Source organism: Amphichorda felina (genome assembly GCF_050947745.1).
Source record: "Amphichorda felina strain 45539 chromosome Unknown scaffold_3, whole genome shotgun sequence".
Classification (NCBI taxonomy): Eukaryota; Fungi; Ascomycota; class Sordariomycetes; order Hypocreales; family Bionectriaceae; genus Amphichorda; species Amphichorda felina.
The window spans coordinates 621,879-639,997 of NW_028145047.1; the positions used below are offsets into that span (position 1 = coordinate 621,879).

At 48.8% G+C, this 18,119-nt stretch overlaps 3 protein-coding genes across 3 annotated transcripts; 1 reads left to right on the top strand and 2 right to left on the bottom strand.

The window, feature by feature from the left end:
• Positions 1 to 130: 130 nt before the first annotated feature.
• ACO1O0_002885 (endoglucanase I complexed with Epoxybutyl cellobiose) lies at positions 131 to 3,964 on the top strand (the record flags this gene model as incomplete). Its single annotated transcript, XM_083192346.1, has 6 exons — positions 131 to 736; positions 1,037 to 1,656; positions 2,077 to 2,122; positions 3,123 to 3,390; positions 3,476 to 3,603; positions 3,941 to 3,964. The coding sequence occupies 6 exons, from the start codon at positions 131 to 133 to the stop codon at positions 3,962 to 3,964; spliced, it is 1,692 nt and encodes a 563-aa protein (XP_083051403.1).
• Positions 3,965 to 11,403: 7,439 nt separating this feature from the next.
• On the bottom strand, positions 11,404 to 12,780 carry XYL6 (family F xylanase; the record flags this gene model as incomplete). Its single annotated transcript, XM_083192347.1, has 3 exons — positions 11,404 to 12,158; positions 12,223 to 12,452; positions 12,776 to 12,780. 3 exons carry the CDS (start codon positions 12,778 to 12,780, stop codon positions 11,404 to 11,406), a joined length of 990 nt encoding a protein of 329 aa, XP_083051404.1.
• Positions 12,781 to 14,479: 1,699 nt separating this feature from the next.
• ACO1O0_002887 (uncharacterized protein) lies at positions 14,480 to 14,871 on the bottom strand (the record flags this gene model as incomplete). The annotated part of the gene is made up of 3 exons (XM_083192348.1): positions 14,480 to 14,588; positions 14,636 to 14,647; positions 14,711 to 14,871. The coding sequence occupies 3 exons, from the start codon at positions 14,869 to 14,871 to the stop codon at positions 14,480 to 14,482; spliced, it is 282 nt and encodes a 93-aa protein (XP_083051405.1).
• Between the last annotated feature and the right edge of the window lie 3,248 nt (positions 14,872 to 18,119).

Below are 18,119 nucleotides of genomic sequence, written 5' to 3' on the forward strand. Positions count from 1 at the left end.
CATTTACCAGGCAAACGGACTGCCAACATGAAGTCTACATAAGAGGCCTCGCCGGCCGCAGACTCTCGATCCCGCCACCCCAACTACTCAATTGAAGTCACACCACTCGACGCCGACATTTCCGCCCGTCATGCCGTCGACCCTCCCATTTGTGGCCACGGCCCTGCTCGGCCTGGCCGCAGCCCAGCATGTGGGCGAGAAGCCCGAGGTCCACCCCAGGCTCACCACCTATGAGTGCACCAAGAGGGGTGGCTGCGTCGCGAAGAACTCGGCCATTGTCTTGGACGCTCTCTCCCACCCGGTCTACCAGGTCGACAACCCCGAGCTCGGCTGCGGCGAGTGGGGCAACGCGCCCAACAAGACCGTCTGCCCGGACGCCGAGACGTGCCAGAAGAACTGCGTCATGCAGGGTGTTGACGACTACGCCAAGTATGGCGTGAGCACGCATGGCTCCAGCCTGCGTCTCGACATGCTTGCCGACGACGGATCTGTTCTGACCCCTCGCGTCTACCTCCTGTCCGAGGACGAGCAGACCTACGAGATGCTTTCGCTCACCGGAAAGGAGTTTACCTTTGATGTGGATGTGTCTAAGCTACCTTGTGGTATGAATGGCGCCCTTTACCTATCCGAAATGCCCGCGGATGGAGGCCTCAGCGATCTCAACAAGGCCGGTGCTTACTACGGGACCGGCTACTGTGACGCCCAGTGCTATGCGACTCCCTTTATTGCAGGAGAGGTGAGTCGTTCCATTTGAATTATTTTTTCCTTTACAGCAATTCTTTTCGCATTCGTCTTTCTCTACAAGTCTCTATGCTTTTTACGCGGTACGGCAATCTGAGCGGGGTTGGTGGTGTTTATGAGACTGCAAGGCTAGCAAGGCTGGGCAAGGCTGGGTGCGTTGAGGCTTTTGATTGGCCGCCTTGCACGCGCGACTCGCATATATCTCCACCTCTGCCTTCGGGTTCAACAACACCAGCAAAAGCATCACGACCGGTATCAAACGTCAACGACAACTTTTTCTGACCCAATTCTTTAGCCAAACATTGACGCACGAGGTAGCTGCTGCCCTGAGCACGACATCTGGGAAGCAAACGCGAGATCAAGCCATATCGCTCCGCACCCTTGTGATGTGAGTGGCCTGTATCTCTGCGAGGGCGATGAATGCGAGTTCGACGGGGTCTGCGATAAAAACGGCTGCGCATACAACGCCTATAGATTGTCAAGTCCCGATTATTACGGCCTGGGACTCAAGGTAGACACGACGCGACCCTTCACCGTCGTATCCCAGTTTCCAGCCGACAAGAATGGAGTTTTGACTTCGTACCGTCGTCTGTACATCCAAGACGGAAAGATCATTGATAACTCACCCGTTACCACCCCAGACTTGCCCAAGGTTAACTACATCAATGACGAGCTGTGCGAGGCCACGGGCTCTGAGCGCTACATGGACCTTGGTGCCACCAAGGGAATGGGCGAAGCCCTGACGAGGGGTATGGTCCTAGCAATGAGCATTTGGTGGGGAGAGGGTGGTATGACCTGGCTTGATACAGATGAAGCTGGACCTTGCAAAGAGGGTGAGGGTGAGCCCGATGTCATCCGGGAGAATCAGCCAGATACCGAGGTCACCTTCAGCAACATCAAGTGGGGTGAGATTGGGTCGACATTTAAGGCTCGCAGAAAGCCAGGACATGGAGGTGGACATGGAGGTGGAAATGGAGGCGGACATAAAGGTGGGCGTCGGGGATAATCGCTGCTGGATGAATCCCTACCAGCAACATACCTGCACAGTCGGCATGAACCGAGATGCCCAGCCATGTCAGCAATTGGGAGCAATATAATAGAATTTCGAGTAATTCTACTAGATCATGGACTCTTAGGTCACACTGAACTTGAATATTTGCAAATTTCATTTGCATGACTCGCGGTATGATTCACCATTTCCCGACGATCTCATTCACGTCTGGTTGAAAGATGTTGGTGTAGATTCAGGCCTCAATACTCTTAGCATTAATAAGTTCTAACGGTCCACAGAATATTCATTGTCAAGCTCAGTGTTGGCTTTGAGGATTGTCGCAGCCTCTTCCCCATCGATGTCTCATCCGTCTCCAACCCGGAGCTGCTGGTAATTGTATCCTGGCCCATTTCTCATCTGAATTTCAGTACAGAGGAAATGGAGGGATGTATATAATTAATATTGATGCCGTGGGGCAGACCATGCCCTGTATTGTCAACGGGGACGCCCCTGAATCTTCTAGTGGATGACGGCGAAATCAAACTTCGAACTGGTACAAATAGCCGCTGCCTCAAAGAATATCAGGTTTTCGTCTCCAACAGGGTTTTAATAACCTTTCATTGTTTGTTGTAGCTAATTGAGATGGTCGGTTTGGTCACCTCAACCCAATTACCACTCTTGGAGTCTCTTTGGCATAAAAGGAGACCTGACAGCTGCCTTCAATACCCCGTTTCCATCAGAAATTTAACTCGAAAATACATAATCAATATGAAGTGGACTCTCTCATTTGTCTAGATTGCCGATGACCGGAGACAAGTTACGGGCTTCATCCACGCCTACTTTTACAGTCCTGGCAATATATTACAACTTGGGAAACTTGACCTATCTCATATGCCTTTCGCTTCCGATCAGCAGATGGTCTGGTCTCCACACGGATTTCGGTGTGCACAGGCCGTGGTGACCTATCTCAGACTCGAAATCAGCAACGAGGACACTTTTACTAATATTCTACTTAAAAGCTTGATGGTCCCCTATTTCAACCATGATAGATCTAGTGTATTAATCTACAACTTACAGTACGTCAAATACATGGGGCTCGCGAGATGCCATGGCTGGTACTGAAGGACAGCTGCTGCCTCAAAGTTCGTGTGAGGTCATCCCGAGTTTCCGAGTACAAGAGAAAAGAGCACGACGGCTCCTTCCCTAAGCTGCGTGGCAACCATTGCCCTGGTCACCTGAGGCACTCGCCCACCGCCTATTGAAAAACTCCCGCCCACCTCTCCTCTTCTCATTTTCTTTTCCTTTCTGCTCGGCCGCACTAGATTCTGTCAGTATGCCCCAATCCCCCTTCTAGCTATCATATTTATCCATTATAACGCGTTTCACGCAGATCTTCGTCAAGACTCTTACAGGAAAGACGATCACCCACGTCAGTACTTTCCGATCTCCCATTCTGGTTACCACAACGTCCCGTTCTGATTCGTTTGTGCAGATCTTTGTGAAGACCCTGACGGGCAAGACCATCATCCTCGAGAGCACGTCCCAATCCATAGCGACCATCATGGCTCATTCTAACGTGTTTCTAGAGATTTTCGTCAAGACTCTGATAGGCAAGACCATCACCCTCGAGATGGAGTCATCCAATACCATCCGCGCTGGTCAGTGTTCCCAAAACATCTGATCTGATGATTGACATTGCTCATTCTAACGCGTTTATACAGTTCTTCATCAAGACCCTGACAGGCAAGACCATCACCCCCGAGGTCGAGTCCTCCGACACCATCGACAACGTCAAGTCCAAGATCCAAGACAAGGAGTGCATCCCCCCGGACCAGCAGCGCCTGATCATCGCCGGCAAGCAGCTCGAGATGGTTAGTGTTTCTACTTTGTCCTCTGCGTGTGGCACTGTCATTTCCTGCCCTCCTTTCATCTCAAAGATAGGCCCCCTCCAAAGAGTCCCCCCAAGGACAGCCCCGCTTCTCATTGACCTGTTCCTCTGCAACCACTCCCCCAGTATTTCCATTCCTGACCAATTGCATTTGACTTTTGGTGGTCGCAAACCTGACACTGTTGTGTCTTGGGTCTGCTAGTTCCAGGTTACGTCTTTCGGAAGCGCAACTTTCCCTTCACACCTGTCGACTTGAGAAACGGCATTAGGTTTCTGGCACCTTTTTATTTGGCAATACCTGCAGAATTCACTTATTCCAGGCTATTTCTTTCCTTCTCACATAATGTCTCCGTCCCACTCTTCCATCTGCTTCCATAAGAACGCAAAGTCGCTCTTCACGTTCCGCAGGTGACATCCCTAACAAGCACACATCTTTTGGCTGTTGGTGTCTTCACCAGGTTGACCTTGCAAACATTGGCGTCTTCCATATTGTTTCTGCCGAGCAAAAAGTCTCATTTCACATCCCCCAGGTTGCGATTGGCTGAGCACACACCCGTTCACAATCACAACCTCTCCCACCCTGTCTGCCCCGTGGCATCTTCACTGAGAGTCGAGAAAGTCTCTCATTGCTCTCAGCCGATGGTCTCAATTCCTACGTTACAAACCCTATGGTCTGTCAGAAATCTCTGGTGATAGTCATATCTTTTTATTACACCAAAGCTCCTTTTAGTCCTGGCCTTCCCTCCTGACTTTCCGTCCGGACCCCTTCCATCTGGACATTTCCTCCTGGCCCCTGTTATCTATACCATTATTTTTCCCTCACCTCTGGGAGCCTCCCATTCTGACCTTTTAATGTTGCAAATTTCTTCTCAATCTGTTCATTCATCTTTCCGACTTGGAAATCCATCCACTCCACTCATCTTCATCTTTTCTCACATGCCCAAACTATTCATAGTTTCGCACAACAGATGCTGACCAATCATAGGAGAGATTAAATCCCACCGCCGTAAGGCGTATGTTTAATTTGGCTTTCGGTGACCAGGGAGGAGGTCCCGGGGGTGGCCGCCCACCACCTTCCCGCAAGGGCAGAAGGGGCAGGAAGGCCCCCGTATGCAGCTGGGTAAGTCTGTGTCAGAGTCAATATAACAGTAGAGTCCGAACTAATCTCATACGTAGTGCCGGCGCCCGGGGCACCATAAGCGGACCTGCTGGTCCTTCCTTCGGGGGGAACCCCCTACCCGTGCCGCCCCCGCCCCGTCGCCGCGCCCCGCCGCGCCGCCCGGCCCTGCCCCGGCCGTCTCTGCTCTGGCTCCGCCGCCCGCCCCCGCCGCGCCTCTCCCCGGGGCCATCCCCGTCTTTTGGGGTGGTCCTGCCTTCTGGGTGGTTCCTGGCCCCGCCGCCGCCGCCGCCCCGGGCCCCGCCATGCTGCCCTCCCTCCCTGCGCCCGCCGCCCTCCCCCCTCCTCCCCTCCTCCTCCGACCTCCGCCCCTCCCAGCTCCTGCCCCAGCCCCGACCAAGGGCGAGGATGAGGACAAGCCTATTAAAAAAAATAGAAAAAAAATACGTAATAATAATAATATATATTGCCTCTTTGCTTTAACATTTTATCTTATCCGTGATAGTAAATCCGTTCTAAGTTATAGATATATCAAGAATCCCTACTAATAATATACCTCTTAGTTTAATAATGCTAAGTATACACTAGTAAAGAATATATGGGGCTTAATTATTACATAGTAAACTCTTTAATATAATAGTTTCTACTTAATATTATCAGCCGACAACTTATATGGTTACACTCCTTATCTTAGTCCTTGTTAGTTTATAACCCATCTCTATATCATCTCTTCCTTTATCTCATTTAGTGCCTGAATATACTATGATCTCTTCTTTGTGTTTGCGTTCATAGGTGTTCGGTTTCTATCTTGACTGTACCGTCGTTTCTTGCAGCTTTGGTGCTTCGGCTGTTGACAGCCCCAGTGTTGGACGCTGGTTAGAGAGACGATCGCCGTGTTTCGTGCGAAAATGTACATTCTTGATCTAGTGTAGATCCAAACAAGTGATGCGGGCGGCTATGCATTGTGGCGGATGAACTAATAATCAAGCGATGCTAGACTCAAGTCTCATATGTAGATTTGCCAAGTCACGGTGGAGTCCTGCAGCTCCTAGCAATGCCTAAGCTGGAAAGGCAGAGTATCAACCGGCCAATATGGTATGGAGATGATGTACCTACGAATAAGGGATAATATCGGCGCCACATGTAGTAGTCAATATAAACGTCTCATAACCATAGCTATTAAAGCTTGTCTTGACTAAAGGGACCCAGCTCAAGACCCGAGACATTTAGCCATATATAAGTGGGCATGAACCTTAATAATGGAATCCGCATGGTACTGGTCGTCACGGTGCGATAGCTGTGTAAAATACGGACGTACTTTGCTCTCTGGGGCCGGTGCGAGTTAATTGACACTCCCATGTCTCTGAGGCACTGAAAATAATAGACTTAAAGATAAAATTCACCACCCCAGTTCACGCTCTTAGGGTAGGTAGATAAGAAAACTATGTTTCATCCTGCTTTACTTCTAAATATATGTAAACTGGGAGTCACAAGAGGCTGATTTTATTACAAAGAGCAAGTGAGGTGCTGGCGTAGCGCATGAAATTAGCTTTCAAAGTAACGAGGTCGTTCCATAGGTAAGTTGCTTCCTGGAATCCCGAGTATCAGCCAGTTATTTTAATGTCATAGCCTAAGACGCGGTGACAAGGTTGCTCTTCCCTATGTCGAACACATCTGATCGTTTTGGCTTGCTTTTCAACGAGTTTTATATCATCGCCTCCCTAAGTATTCATTTTGCTCTTCCCTTATTGCATTATATGCTGCGCTAAACTAGTTGTCGAAATGGGGGACTTTTAGCTGAACCCACCCGTAACATGCTTATGAGACATACTGGAGTTGACGATGACCACAAAGCTAGATTTAGTCAGAAATACCAACCACTACCCATTATTTTCTAGTTGCAGTGTAAATTTACTACGAGTATATGATTATTTTGTTCTCTCGAAGAGTCGCCCGACGCCTATTTGTCTTTCTTATAGTACCATCTAGTAGCGTATTCTTTATATATTTGATAGCGTATTCTACGTAGGTTTAGGTCTGGATACTACTGGTGTATATAATATGAAAATCTCTATTTCTCTGTAGGTAGTATAAGAAAAATTTATCTATGTAGGCGGAATTTGGCTTTTGGGGATGAGGAAGGAGGTTCCGGAGGTGGCCGCCCGTCATCTTTCCGCAAGGGAAAAAGGGGCAACAAAGCCCCCGTTTGCGGCTGGTTAAGCTTATTTTAGAGTTATTTGGACATGTGGCATAGACGTGATTGTTTGTAAATATCAATAGTAACGGAGCCTTGGCCACCACAAAAGGGCCTGTTGGCTCTACATTCAGGATAGACTCCCCGCTCTCCGCCAGCCCGCCCACCAGCCACCAGCCCGATGGTGTGGGACTACTCCACACGCGCCGCCACCCCGGAGAACCCGTGGGTGGTGGTGGTGGAGAAGGGGGAGAAGGGGGAGAGGGGGAGGGAGGAGGGGGTAAGGGACTCTTCTTCTTGCTGTTGGGGTTAATTAATTATTGCGGCCGGGATGGCCGAGCCGGCTGGCGCGAATCGGTCGATGGTTGGCTATGTATGCATGAATACCATTCGAACTATAGCTGGAAAATAAATCGGCCCTCAATAGGAGGCAGGAATTCTGTTACTGCTAACAAGATGTTGGTTTCTGAAGAATGCCTCGTATAAACAGCGTCCTGTCCCTATATCAAAGATAGGGATCTAGTTCGGCGATTCCAGTCCCCGTCTCCTCGCCCTCTCATAATGGAAGTGAATGAAAATGTTAAATGGTTATAAACGTGATAATCTCCTTTCACGCGCTTTCAAATTGTCCACCCCCAGTCCCCGGGAAGCAATACCAACGCCTCAACGAACCTAATCAGCGCTATTGTGTTCTTGACAATGATAGGAGGCAGGTTGTTGTACGTAGAATAATCGAAGAATGGCCCTTGCGTGGCACTCTGCAGCGGTGCGAGCCAGCACTTACACGGCTTGACTTCCGGTAGCCGTGGACGTCGGGGTAACAGGTAACGAGACGGTGGGCAAAGGTATGGATTTATACTATAATAAATCTATTCCGCGACTCGGTCTTAATATAGGTTTATATATATACATATATAAGTCTGAAGACCTTAGCTGCGTCAAACTCGAGAGAAAGACGATGCAGAACGCGCAGAACGATTCCTCGAGCGATTATCGGAATCAACCCTGTATGCTAACCATGTCCTCCACTCCCCAGCGTCGTTCAAGCCGGGAGGACACGTATTCTTGCATGTCCATGACCACCTCTCCTGGTGGCTAATCGGAATCTCGCGACATTCTCCCTTTTTGACGCATGTCCCTCCATAGTGCAACCATAAATCCACTTGCAAGGATATAGGATAGCCCGGCGAATATTTGGGGATACAGATATGGTCTTGGCGTTGGTAGCTCCTCTAGCCGTAGAGCAATCACTTCGGCGCCTAGGAAAGGGGGATCAGTAAGATTGCTGCTCGGGTCACCTTCTATATAAAGTCACAACTCACATGCCGTGGGAATAACTGTTGTGGCCCAGGCAAGGGAGAGCAATGACTGGAGGTTTCTCAGCCCGGCCACTTCGGCACACAACGGACCAATGGTCTGCCAGGATTAGTGACACTGCTGATATAGAAACCACTCGGGGAGCAGAATTGAATATGGGAACGACCAACCATCCAGAATACACCTAGGATTGCTCCACAAAGTACTGAAAAGACAATTGTAAGCCCGACAGAGGTAGCAGGCAGCCATAGTGCAAAACATATGAGGCCACACAGGAAGGTGAGAGTGCCCGCTGTAACAACCCTCGAGAAGCGGTCACTGACAAGGCCTATGATAGGCCTTCCAACGGCAGTGCCAATATTCAGGAATCCGACGAGATCGGTGGCCTGTCTATGGGAGAATCCAACGGCGAGAGCAAAGTCAGATAGGGAGAAGAGCAGAGCAATATACCCAAACATGCTCACGAATGCCCAGAGGAGGAGCAAGACGACCCTCTTGTGGCGAAGAAGACCCAAGTCGAGTGCCAGCTGGGTTGGGCGAATGTGATGATTCCTGTCTCGAAGCAAAAGAGCCGCGATCACAGTAGCCACAAGGGCGACGAGACCCGTCGTGCGGAGCGCCCAGTCAAGTCCTAGGTTCCGTATCATCGCAGCAGTCCCCCAAGAGAAAGCGGCGCCCCCAACGCCAGACCCAGCCGAGCTGATGCCGTTGGCGATGCTGCGCTTCTTAGAGAACCACTGGGAAAGGACTGCCGTGCAGGGTATGACGATGAAGCCAATTCCACAGCCGACCAGAGCTCCTTGAGTGAGAAAGAGTTGCCAAGTTCTAGAGGATAAAGAAGCGAGATTATAGCCGGTACACTGCAGGATACAGCCCGAAAAGACGACGGCACGGATACCGAATAGACGGGTAAGATAGGTAGATAGGGGAGCAAGCAGCATGGCACAGCTAAAGTTTAGACCACCAACCAACCCAAACTCCAAGGGTCTAGCATTTGGGAATCTCTCGGAGGAAATGTACTCAGTGAGGTAAACACCATAAGACTATTGCAGTCATTATTAGCTTTTCCGGGAGACAGAGAATGTACGGGGTTGAGCATGCTCACCGCTGTTATTCCCCATGTAAGACCATTCAGGATAAAGCACGAGCCCACGATGACCCAGCCATAGCCTCCATCAGGCGGTGGTACTGGGGCGGGCTCCTCGGGGTTGGAACCTTGGCGAACATCGACTTCTATGTTGTTGGTCATGGTTCGTGGTTGGGAGAAATATAGCAAGGAAGAGGTGGTTGGTTTTGATGCCACAGCATCGTAATATCAACTCCCGAGCCTGAATTTATTACCAGTGGAGGGAATGATTTGTATCGTTGCCGTCGTCCGCTGTGGGGTCTGCATGTACGCGCCTGAGACTTGATCATATGCAGCTGTGACAAACCGAAAACTTGCCCAATCCGTACTAGCCACATGTAGGTACCCAGCAGTCAAGGCACGTACAAATTACTCGGCGCAGACGATATTGGCGAGATTACTCCGTAGACTTACTCATAATCTTCCTAGCCTATGCTAGCTTGTTTAAGGGGACGGCTTAATTGGACGTCGATAACTCCTTGGCCGCCGAAACTAGTAGTTCTTCCAACTTGTGTGAGGATCTTGACATATGCTAACCAGGAGGATGGGAAGCATTGATGGAGCGCGCTCACATATTCTGCCACGGATTTGATAGGCTCCAATTCGCAGCTAGTGAATATGTGCCGATGCAGAAGCATGTTGCAACGGCAGAGCATGTCTCTGCCGTGTTTGGGGGTTCCCCAAGGCAGTAACCCACGCGCCTCTCATCACTCGACAGATAATGGACTTTGTGGTTGCCATGAGAGTCGGGGGGGATTCTGATTCAGGCTGAGTATCGAGCCCGGCCCAGGGCTCTGCCTGTCCTAGAATTCCTTCCTCCCGGTATTAATGCATGCATGTACCAGGAAGGATGCGAAGCTAATACTTATCGGCACCAGATATAACTACCTCATCCCTCTCTCACAGCCTGCCTGACGACAGCGACACTTCTGCCAGCGGCTGTGCAGAGCTTGAGGAGTGGCCACTTGGACAAGCCAACCTTAAGCAGATGACTGTAGATTGCAGATTCGTTTTTGAGTTCCAATTAAAATGGAATCCCTGCATGGCCAACTAACCAACAAGCCGTGCTAGTCGATCTAGCCAACTCGGCTGCAATAGACGATGAACCCCAACAGCGACAAGACCTTAGCTAGTCGCAACAGCAGAAATGCGAAAGATTTTCTATTTTTTTCCAATATGTGTCGGCCTAGTCATCAGCTGTATCGTAGCTGATGTCTGTAGACGCTAATGTCCACAAGAGATCTGACATGCGCGGCCGAATCTTGGAGTCTGTGGTGATCATCGTCTTTACGATTTCAACGAAAGGCCCCATGTTCTTGCATATTCGTGGACATTGGTTGCTCCGAAGGACTCTCTCGACCCTCTTCGCCCGTAGCTGATCCCTCGTGGTGGACGACGAGCTCACTGCCAAGGTAAGCCATATTAGCCCAATACATCAAGTAGTCACGCTACGAGAGGAAAATGTATCGGCTGTAATTCACCTTATTCTTTTTCTTCATCATGGTAATATTTCAACCATGATTGCGGCGCGGGTACTTTCATTGAGGAACGCAAGATATCACCCGGTATTGAAATGGGAGCCAACCCAGTCCTGAGTTCACAAAGCTACTGTGTAATAGGCAAATCAGTCAAAGCTGTAGTCCCAGTAGCTTCTGGGAGCTGACTACCGACCGCTGCGTCCACGTTACAGACACCTGAAGTTAGGCTCCATTCGCACAGTCGAGCGGATCATTTTGGTCCTCCTAGTGTTGGTCCGTATGGATGGTTTGGGCGCGGGCTGATAGTGTCCACCGTCTCGAAGAAGACCATGTTTGAGTACGGCAACGTTACTTAATGGCTTGCTATTGGAGACACTTGAGACTGCACGGTTATTGGAAAATCTGCCCTACAACTCTGAATCTGTATTCGAAAGTATTGAGTGCGGAGATGAACTCGTGTGATCCTATAGGGACAATAGGAAGCCAAAAAGGCAATGTCAGGGCTGTAACCATCACATCACCATTACCAAACTAGCCAATAGATCTGTCCTTTACAAGGCATTGACCAATGCATTGTATGCTGCTTTTGGCTGGTAGTTGGTGTCAAAGAGGAGCGGGCTATCACTCGATCTCCAGCTGTCCTTGTCGGAGACTCCCCAAACAGTAATGCCAACACACTTAGAGACTTCGAGACAGGCGTTCATGACGGTGAGGAAGTCGTTGGCGGAGGCACCGGCAATGTCGAGCTCGGTAATGGCAACCTCCTTAACGTTGGATGCAGCGAGAGCCTTCAGGGCAGCCGGAACACCAGAGGCAGGGTTCCATCCACCAGGAGCGGCCAAGTGGGCCTGGGAGCCGATGCCGTCAATTGGAATACCCTGGGCGAGCCACTTGTTGACTTTTTCGACCATGCCCCGGGTGACCTTGGCATAGTTGGCAATATCGAGGTTGTAGTCATTGATGTAGAGCTTGGCAGCAGGATCAGCGGCACGCGCTGCGCGGAAGGCGATGCCGACAAAGTCCTCGCCGAGAACACGGCTGAAGACGCTGTCACGAAGCGAGCCGTCCTCGGCAAAGATCTCGTTGACGACATCCCACTGGACGATCTTGCCCTTGTAGCGGGTGACCATAGTAGTGACATGGTTCTCGATAACCTGAGTCAAGGTGTTGCGGTCGTTGATGTTCTGCACCCACTGCGGCAACTGGGAGTGCCAAAGGAGCGTGTGGCCACGGATGAGCTTGCCATTGGATTGAGCAAAGTTGACAACAGCGTCAGCATTCGTGAAGGTGAATTGACCACGGCTCGCTGTCTTACGCAATTAGCTTCTACCAGTTACCTGCGGGAGAGGGATAGGAAAACAAAAGCGCACGTTCGATGGCATCCCACTTCATGCTGTTCTCATTGGTGACCTGGCCAAAGCTGTTCTTCACAATAGTGGTCAACGCATTGTTGTTGAGATGGTAATGATCGATCTCGGTTCCGAAGTAGAGCTTCCCCTTGGCCTTGAACTTGTCGTGTAGCCCGCTGCCATCGCCGGGGTCGCTTCCTCCATTATCAGGAGGAGGGCTGTCCCCAGTTACGCACTGGGAGTACCAGTCACTGAGAAGACTTGTTAGCAATGACCTTCAGGGAAAAGGGGAAGTCGCTATTTGAGAGAGGTTTTACTTGCTTGATCTTTTGGCACACTGTGCCAGAAACGCAGGTCGTGGGACCAGTCCAGCCTTGACCGCCACCTATTACGAAAAGGTCATTATTACTCCGTGAAGTTGAGACTGCTTGAGACAGCTATCACATACACTGGCCCCAGAGGGGGGATTGGGCAACCACAACCGCGGGGGCGACAGCGAGTGCAAACGCAAGAGCATGCATGATTGTTGATCCTCAAGCAAGGGTGCATATGGAAGTGGAAAAGATCGCCAAACCTCATGGGATGCCTTGTATATTATATGCTTATTCAATGGATCGTTTTTATCCGGATACAGATGCCTTGTATATCATATGCTTACTCAATGGATCATTTTTATCCGGGTACGTATGGGCCCTCTATGTTCAAGTCGAAGATAGATATTAGCCGCGCCTATAGTAACCCGGAAGATTTAGTAAAATGAAGTCGGTCTAGAGCAATCCATGAACAGAATAAGTTGCGGGCCTAGGGCTTCCGCTAATATACCGACTATAAAGAGTTAGAGCTTCTGCATTTCATATGGAGAAGGGTTAATTCTCCAATTTAGTTGTAAGTGGGGAAGCACATGGATTATGGGGTATTGTATTTCTGATTGCCAGTTTTGTCCATTTCCCGGCGAGTTCATGTCCGTATCTAATCCGTCAGCAGGTATTTCGCGGCGGATAAAGGCGCCACAATGGCTTCTCCTATCATCATCGCCATCACTTGATCGGGTCTTATGACAATGGCCAAGCTCGGTGCGGGGTCGTTATTAAGAGCACCTATGGGAATTGAGGGATATGCAGCCCCGGGGCCCCATGGGGATTGTGCGTGAGTAGTAACGCTGGCCACATACTTATAACCAGTATCTAGTAGAGACTGAATTTAGAATATTATACCTTGGCTAATATATCGCAGAGTCGAGCATAGGCAGTCAGCTACCATATATACGTATACTAGAGCGATAGGCAGCGAGGAAATACCTTAGGCCTAATTCTTAATTTCTAATCTATATTTTCTAGGTGTAGTCTAAGACTAGCTATATTATACTAAAAATAAAATAATATAATAGATAAATACTAGGAATATATAATCTCTAGCCTATAATATCTTAGACTTAGTTATATACCTACTACTTTTATATCTTATCTATAGAATAAATATATAGCCTTATATAGCTTCTTCTTCTTCTTCTTCTTATTATTATTATTATTATTATTATTATCGTATAATAAAGCTATTAGCTTACTCCTCCCCTTAGAAGTACTAGGCTTATTAAGTATTAAGATTAGATATATAGATAAGAGTAAAGAGATATAACGAGGTAGGTTATTAGCCTTATAATAACGATATCGTAGTTATAAGGCCTGAGGTAACTATATTAATTTCTAAAGAATATAAAGGCCTGATAATATAACTGGTCTTATAAGTACTCGCTACGTAACCTCCTCTGGGCCTATTATATGTGACCCTCCTGCCTTTAGCTAGATCGCCGTGATCTCGCTTCTTCCGTCCCTAATAGTAAAATAATAGCGCCGGTATTAAAGAGCAGAACCTATAGGCCAAGAGTAAGATAATAATATAGTCAGGCAAGTTATTAAGCGATCACTTATTCTAGCATAAAACTCTTCTTATAAGTTTTTATATGCTTACCTATATAACTATCTATTCGCTATTATTATTTATCCTTATAAGAGTCAGAGAAGCAGATACGATAAAAAGATATAGCCTTGGTTACCTAGAATTTATATACTCCTATATAATATCAATATTAATTTTACGGAGCGTGGCTATTATATCTTAGGTTAGAGTTAAGTAGAGAGAGATTCCTTATCTTAATTGAATAAAGTAACATGGTTATATCATTGTACTTAATATGACGAAATAATAATATAATACGATCTTTCTCCATCTGGTACACGTGGCCATGTAGCTCTTACCTTAAAGGTATAACCTAAGTATGCTACTTGTCCCTAGCCCTTCTCCACTTCTCTACCTCCTGGCGTTCTTTTCTAGCTTTCTCTTTAAACTCCTCGGCGTGGGCGCTAGCGCGGAAGTATTCCCTTCGCTCCCTGAGCCAGAGTTAGTATTGGCTGCAGCTGCTATCCTCAATACATACCCCGTATACGAGCTAGGTTAAAGTTAGCACGGCCCAAAGCACTACCATCTCTACATAGGTATATCGCATACTTACCCCAGCGGATTATCTCCACGTCTTATTTCATTCATTTTGTTTGTGTGTTTCTCTGCCTTCTCCTTGGCCGTTTCGGCGGCCTGATCGAACTCCCTAGCCCTGCGGATGTGATGCTCAATCATTGCATCAGCAGCCGACCCGAGCGCTTCGGGGCGAGGCATGGTTGAAGCAAATTTTCTAGATATAATAGCTAATAGAACTTAAAACCAGACAAAGAGTCATTGAGTTTGAGGGGGCACTATTCGTGGAGTCCAGGGAGAAAGGCTCTATTTAGGCTTTTTTAGAGTCTTGCTCCTCCAAATAGCAAAGGGTAGAAAGTGAGGCGGACGGTTGTGCACTTTCAACTTGGCAAATGTATAAATCAGGTTATTGAGGGAGAACCTACTTGAGTGAATGACAGCCTGGTTAGCGAAGTGCGAAAAGTGAGGCGGACGGTTGTGCACTTTCAACTTGGCAAATGTATAAATCAGGTTACGAGAGGGAATCTACCTGAGTAGTGGAAGACCTGATTGGTGAAAGGTAGAAGTTGGCGTAAACAATTGTGCATGACTTGGAAAACATATAAATCAGGTTAAGTGAGACAGGCCTAGCCGCCTGAGAGGGCGACAGTCTGGCAGGGTCAGGGATAGACTAATATCCTCCTTTCTTTATACCAGCTTCGAGGTTGATATGACTGCCTCTTGGTACTCCCACCAATCTACACAGTATCCTTACCTCCCACTATGCGAGAAATATAACCGATTGTCCCACGGGTTCTCAGGATAAGAATACCCCCGCCCATTTTTTTCAACCCTTATCTAGGCTATCAAGCATACATAGCGAAGATACTGTCTATACAGCCTCAACCCTTTTTCAACCAAGACTTCGAGTTTCTCCCCCCTTCCCAATTAACTACGATAAACCCGTCTGAGTCTACTTTAGTGCCCGTGAAATATCCCAGAGCTAAGCCTACAACATCGTCTTCTATTTTCGCCATATGTGGTTTTAGAGTTACTTCAAACTGTGCCTGTGTCTTTCTAAATCCGACGGCGTGTCCGCTTTGTCAATATCCGAGACGACGCCTTCATCATGCGACGAGTCATCATGCCAACCAGAAGTCTCAAGAGATCTTGGCTTGCTTTTAGCCTTAAAATTATTCTTCGATGAATGATTCAAGTGAGTAGGAAAAAAATATTGTCTCCGCCAAGATACCCTGGAGTTTGTTCCATATTTGTAGCGTCGCTCGCTGTTGCCTCGACTTTGTGCTTGATTATGCTAAGTATACTATCGACTGTGTAATTAAGGTAGGCCCTCCAGGACCACACTGTGGCTGACTCTTCTGTAACATTAGTGATAGCCATTATGGTCAACCTGGACGCGTTTCCAAGCAATTCCCCCCTTTGTTGAGGCGCGTATACAAGCAATGTATCTATCCACGAACTCTTGTTCGATCGCTGGGACCGGGTACGACTCTCCGCCTAGAACATGGCGCCCAACATTTGAGTCATTGATCATGGCCGCAGCACTTTCCTCCGTGAGCATGTCGACTATCACTGCTATCCGAGCTAGTCGCGAAGTTGGATGAGCTGCGGCATAAGTTAACGCTCGTCGCCGCCACTCGTTGAAATCCACCAAACCATGACCTCCGACCGCATTGCTAAAGAGAGTGAAGAGATGGTCAAGATAAGGCGCTTTTGGGTTCAAGAAATCGAAGTCCTGGCCAATCTTGGATATATCCCGCGTCATCATGATAGTTACTGTCCGAGCAAGATAGTCAACAGGTAATACCGCCGAAAGGTGGACTGCCAACGAAGGAAAACAACCCAGCTCAATACTCCCGACTATTAGGTTATGAAAGAAGTCTCCTTGATCGTCCCGGAAGTGACCTGAAGATGCTGAAGCCGTAACAAAAGGTAGCCGGTATACCGACGCCGATAGGCCGCGCCAACGTGCAGCAGACACCATCTGTTCAGCTATCCACTTGGATGTTGCGTACCCAAACTCCCGATCGCTTTCTGGAATATCAATCCCTGAGTGCTTTGGCAACGTGGAGGCAGTTGAGATCATGTGGACGGTCTTAGGGCGCCCTTGCGACGCCAGCCGCAGTATCTCATGAGTGCTGACGACATTCGGTCCTATATATGTCTCCAAAGGTCTCATCCAGTCCACCAAGGCCCCAACGTGGCAGATCGAGTCCGTGCTGTTGGCAATGTTGGCAAATGTTTCTTCATTTAACCCAAGTAACGGCTGGGACATGTCACCAACGACGCACTTGAGTAGTGGTGTGAAGTCAGCGCACCAAAGGCTGTAGTCAAGCAAGGTGGTTATGAGCCGCTGCAGGCCCTTGTGGGAATCTTCTGAACGGACCAAGCAGTGAACTTCCAAACCGAGCTTCAGCAGCTCATGCACGACGAATGCGCCAACAAAGCCTGTGGCTCCGGTCACGAAGATGGCTCTCGGCGTGGCGGGCTGTAGTTGTTCTGCGTTACGAAACGTCAATGTCGGATCTAGGCAGCCCCGTTTCATCAAATCCATCCTCATGGGTTGAGATTCCGTCCGTTTGGGCGCGTCTCCATGAGCGTTTGTGCTTTGATCAACGAGCGGTGTTTCGAACCCTTGTAGCAACAGTGCAAGGACGTGTTGGCTGAGCGATTCGAGGTTTGAATAATCGAAGATAATTTTGGGTAAAAAGGTTATGCCGGTCAGCTTGGTCAGCTCCCCACATGTAAGGACTGCAGTCAATGAGTCAACCCCGATATCCTGCAGGGAAAGGACCGTGTTCACATCTAGCGGTGAGCCGTGCCCAAGTGAAATGGCCACTGCTTCCTGTAACACTCGAAGGACAATAGCTGCGTGGTCTTCAGGGGAACCTCTTTTGAGCTTTTCTTTGAGGTCCCACTCTTGGTTGGCGTTCGACACCCCATCCCCCCCCTTTATCTCCGGTCCCAACAATGATAGCAAAAGTGGCGGCCGCTGTCTACTTCTGTGGTAGTAGTCTTGCAAGCGGCCTAGATCATATGCCGCTGCCACTGTAAGGGGTTGTCCCTCTATGATAGCCTGCTCAAGTAGTTGCAAGCCAGCTTTCTCGGAGAGTGGTTCCAGCCCATCCCGGCCGTATTGAGACCGGCCGATGGTGTCCATCTGGTTCCCCATACCACTGCCGCTCCACACGCCCCAAGCGACTGAGGTAGCCGGTAGACCCTGATCATGGCGTAAATAGGCCAATGAATCCAAGAAGGTGTTAGCAGCCGCGTAGTTCGCTTGCCCACCATTTCCAGTTATACCCGATATGGAGGAGAATAGAACAAAAATATCCAAGTCCAAGTCTTTGGTCAGATTGTGTAAGTGCCAAGCACCGTCCACCTTTGGCTTGAAAGTCTTCTCGCAACGAGAGAGCGTCAGTGCCGACAGGACTCCATCATCAAGCACT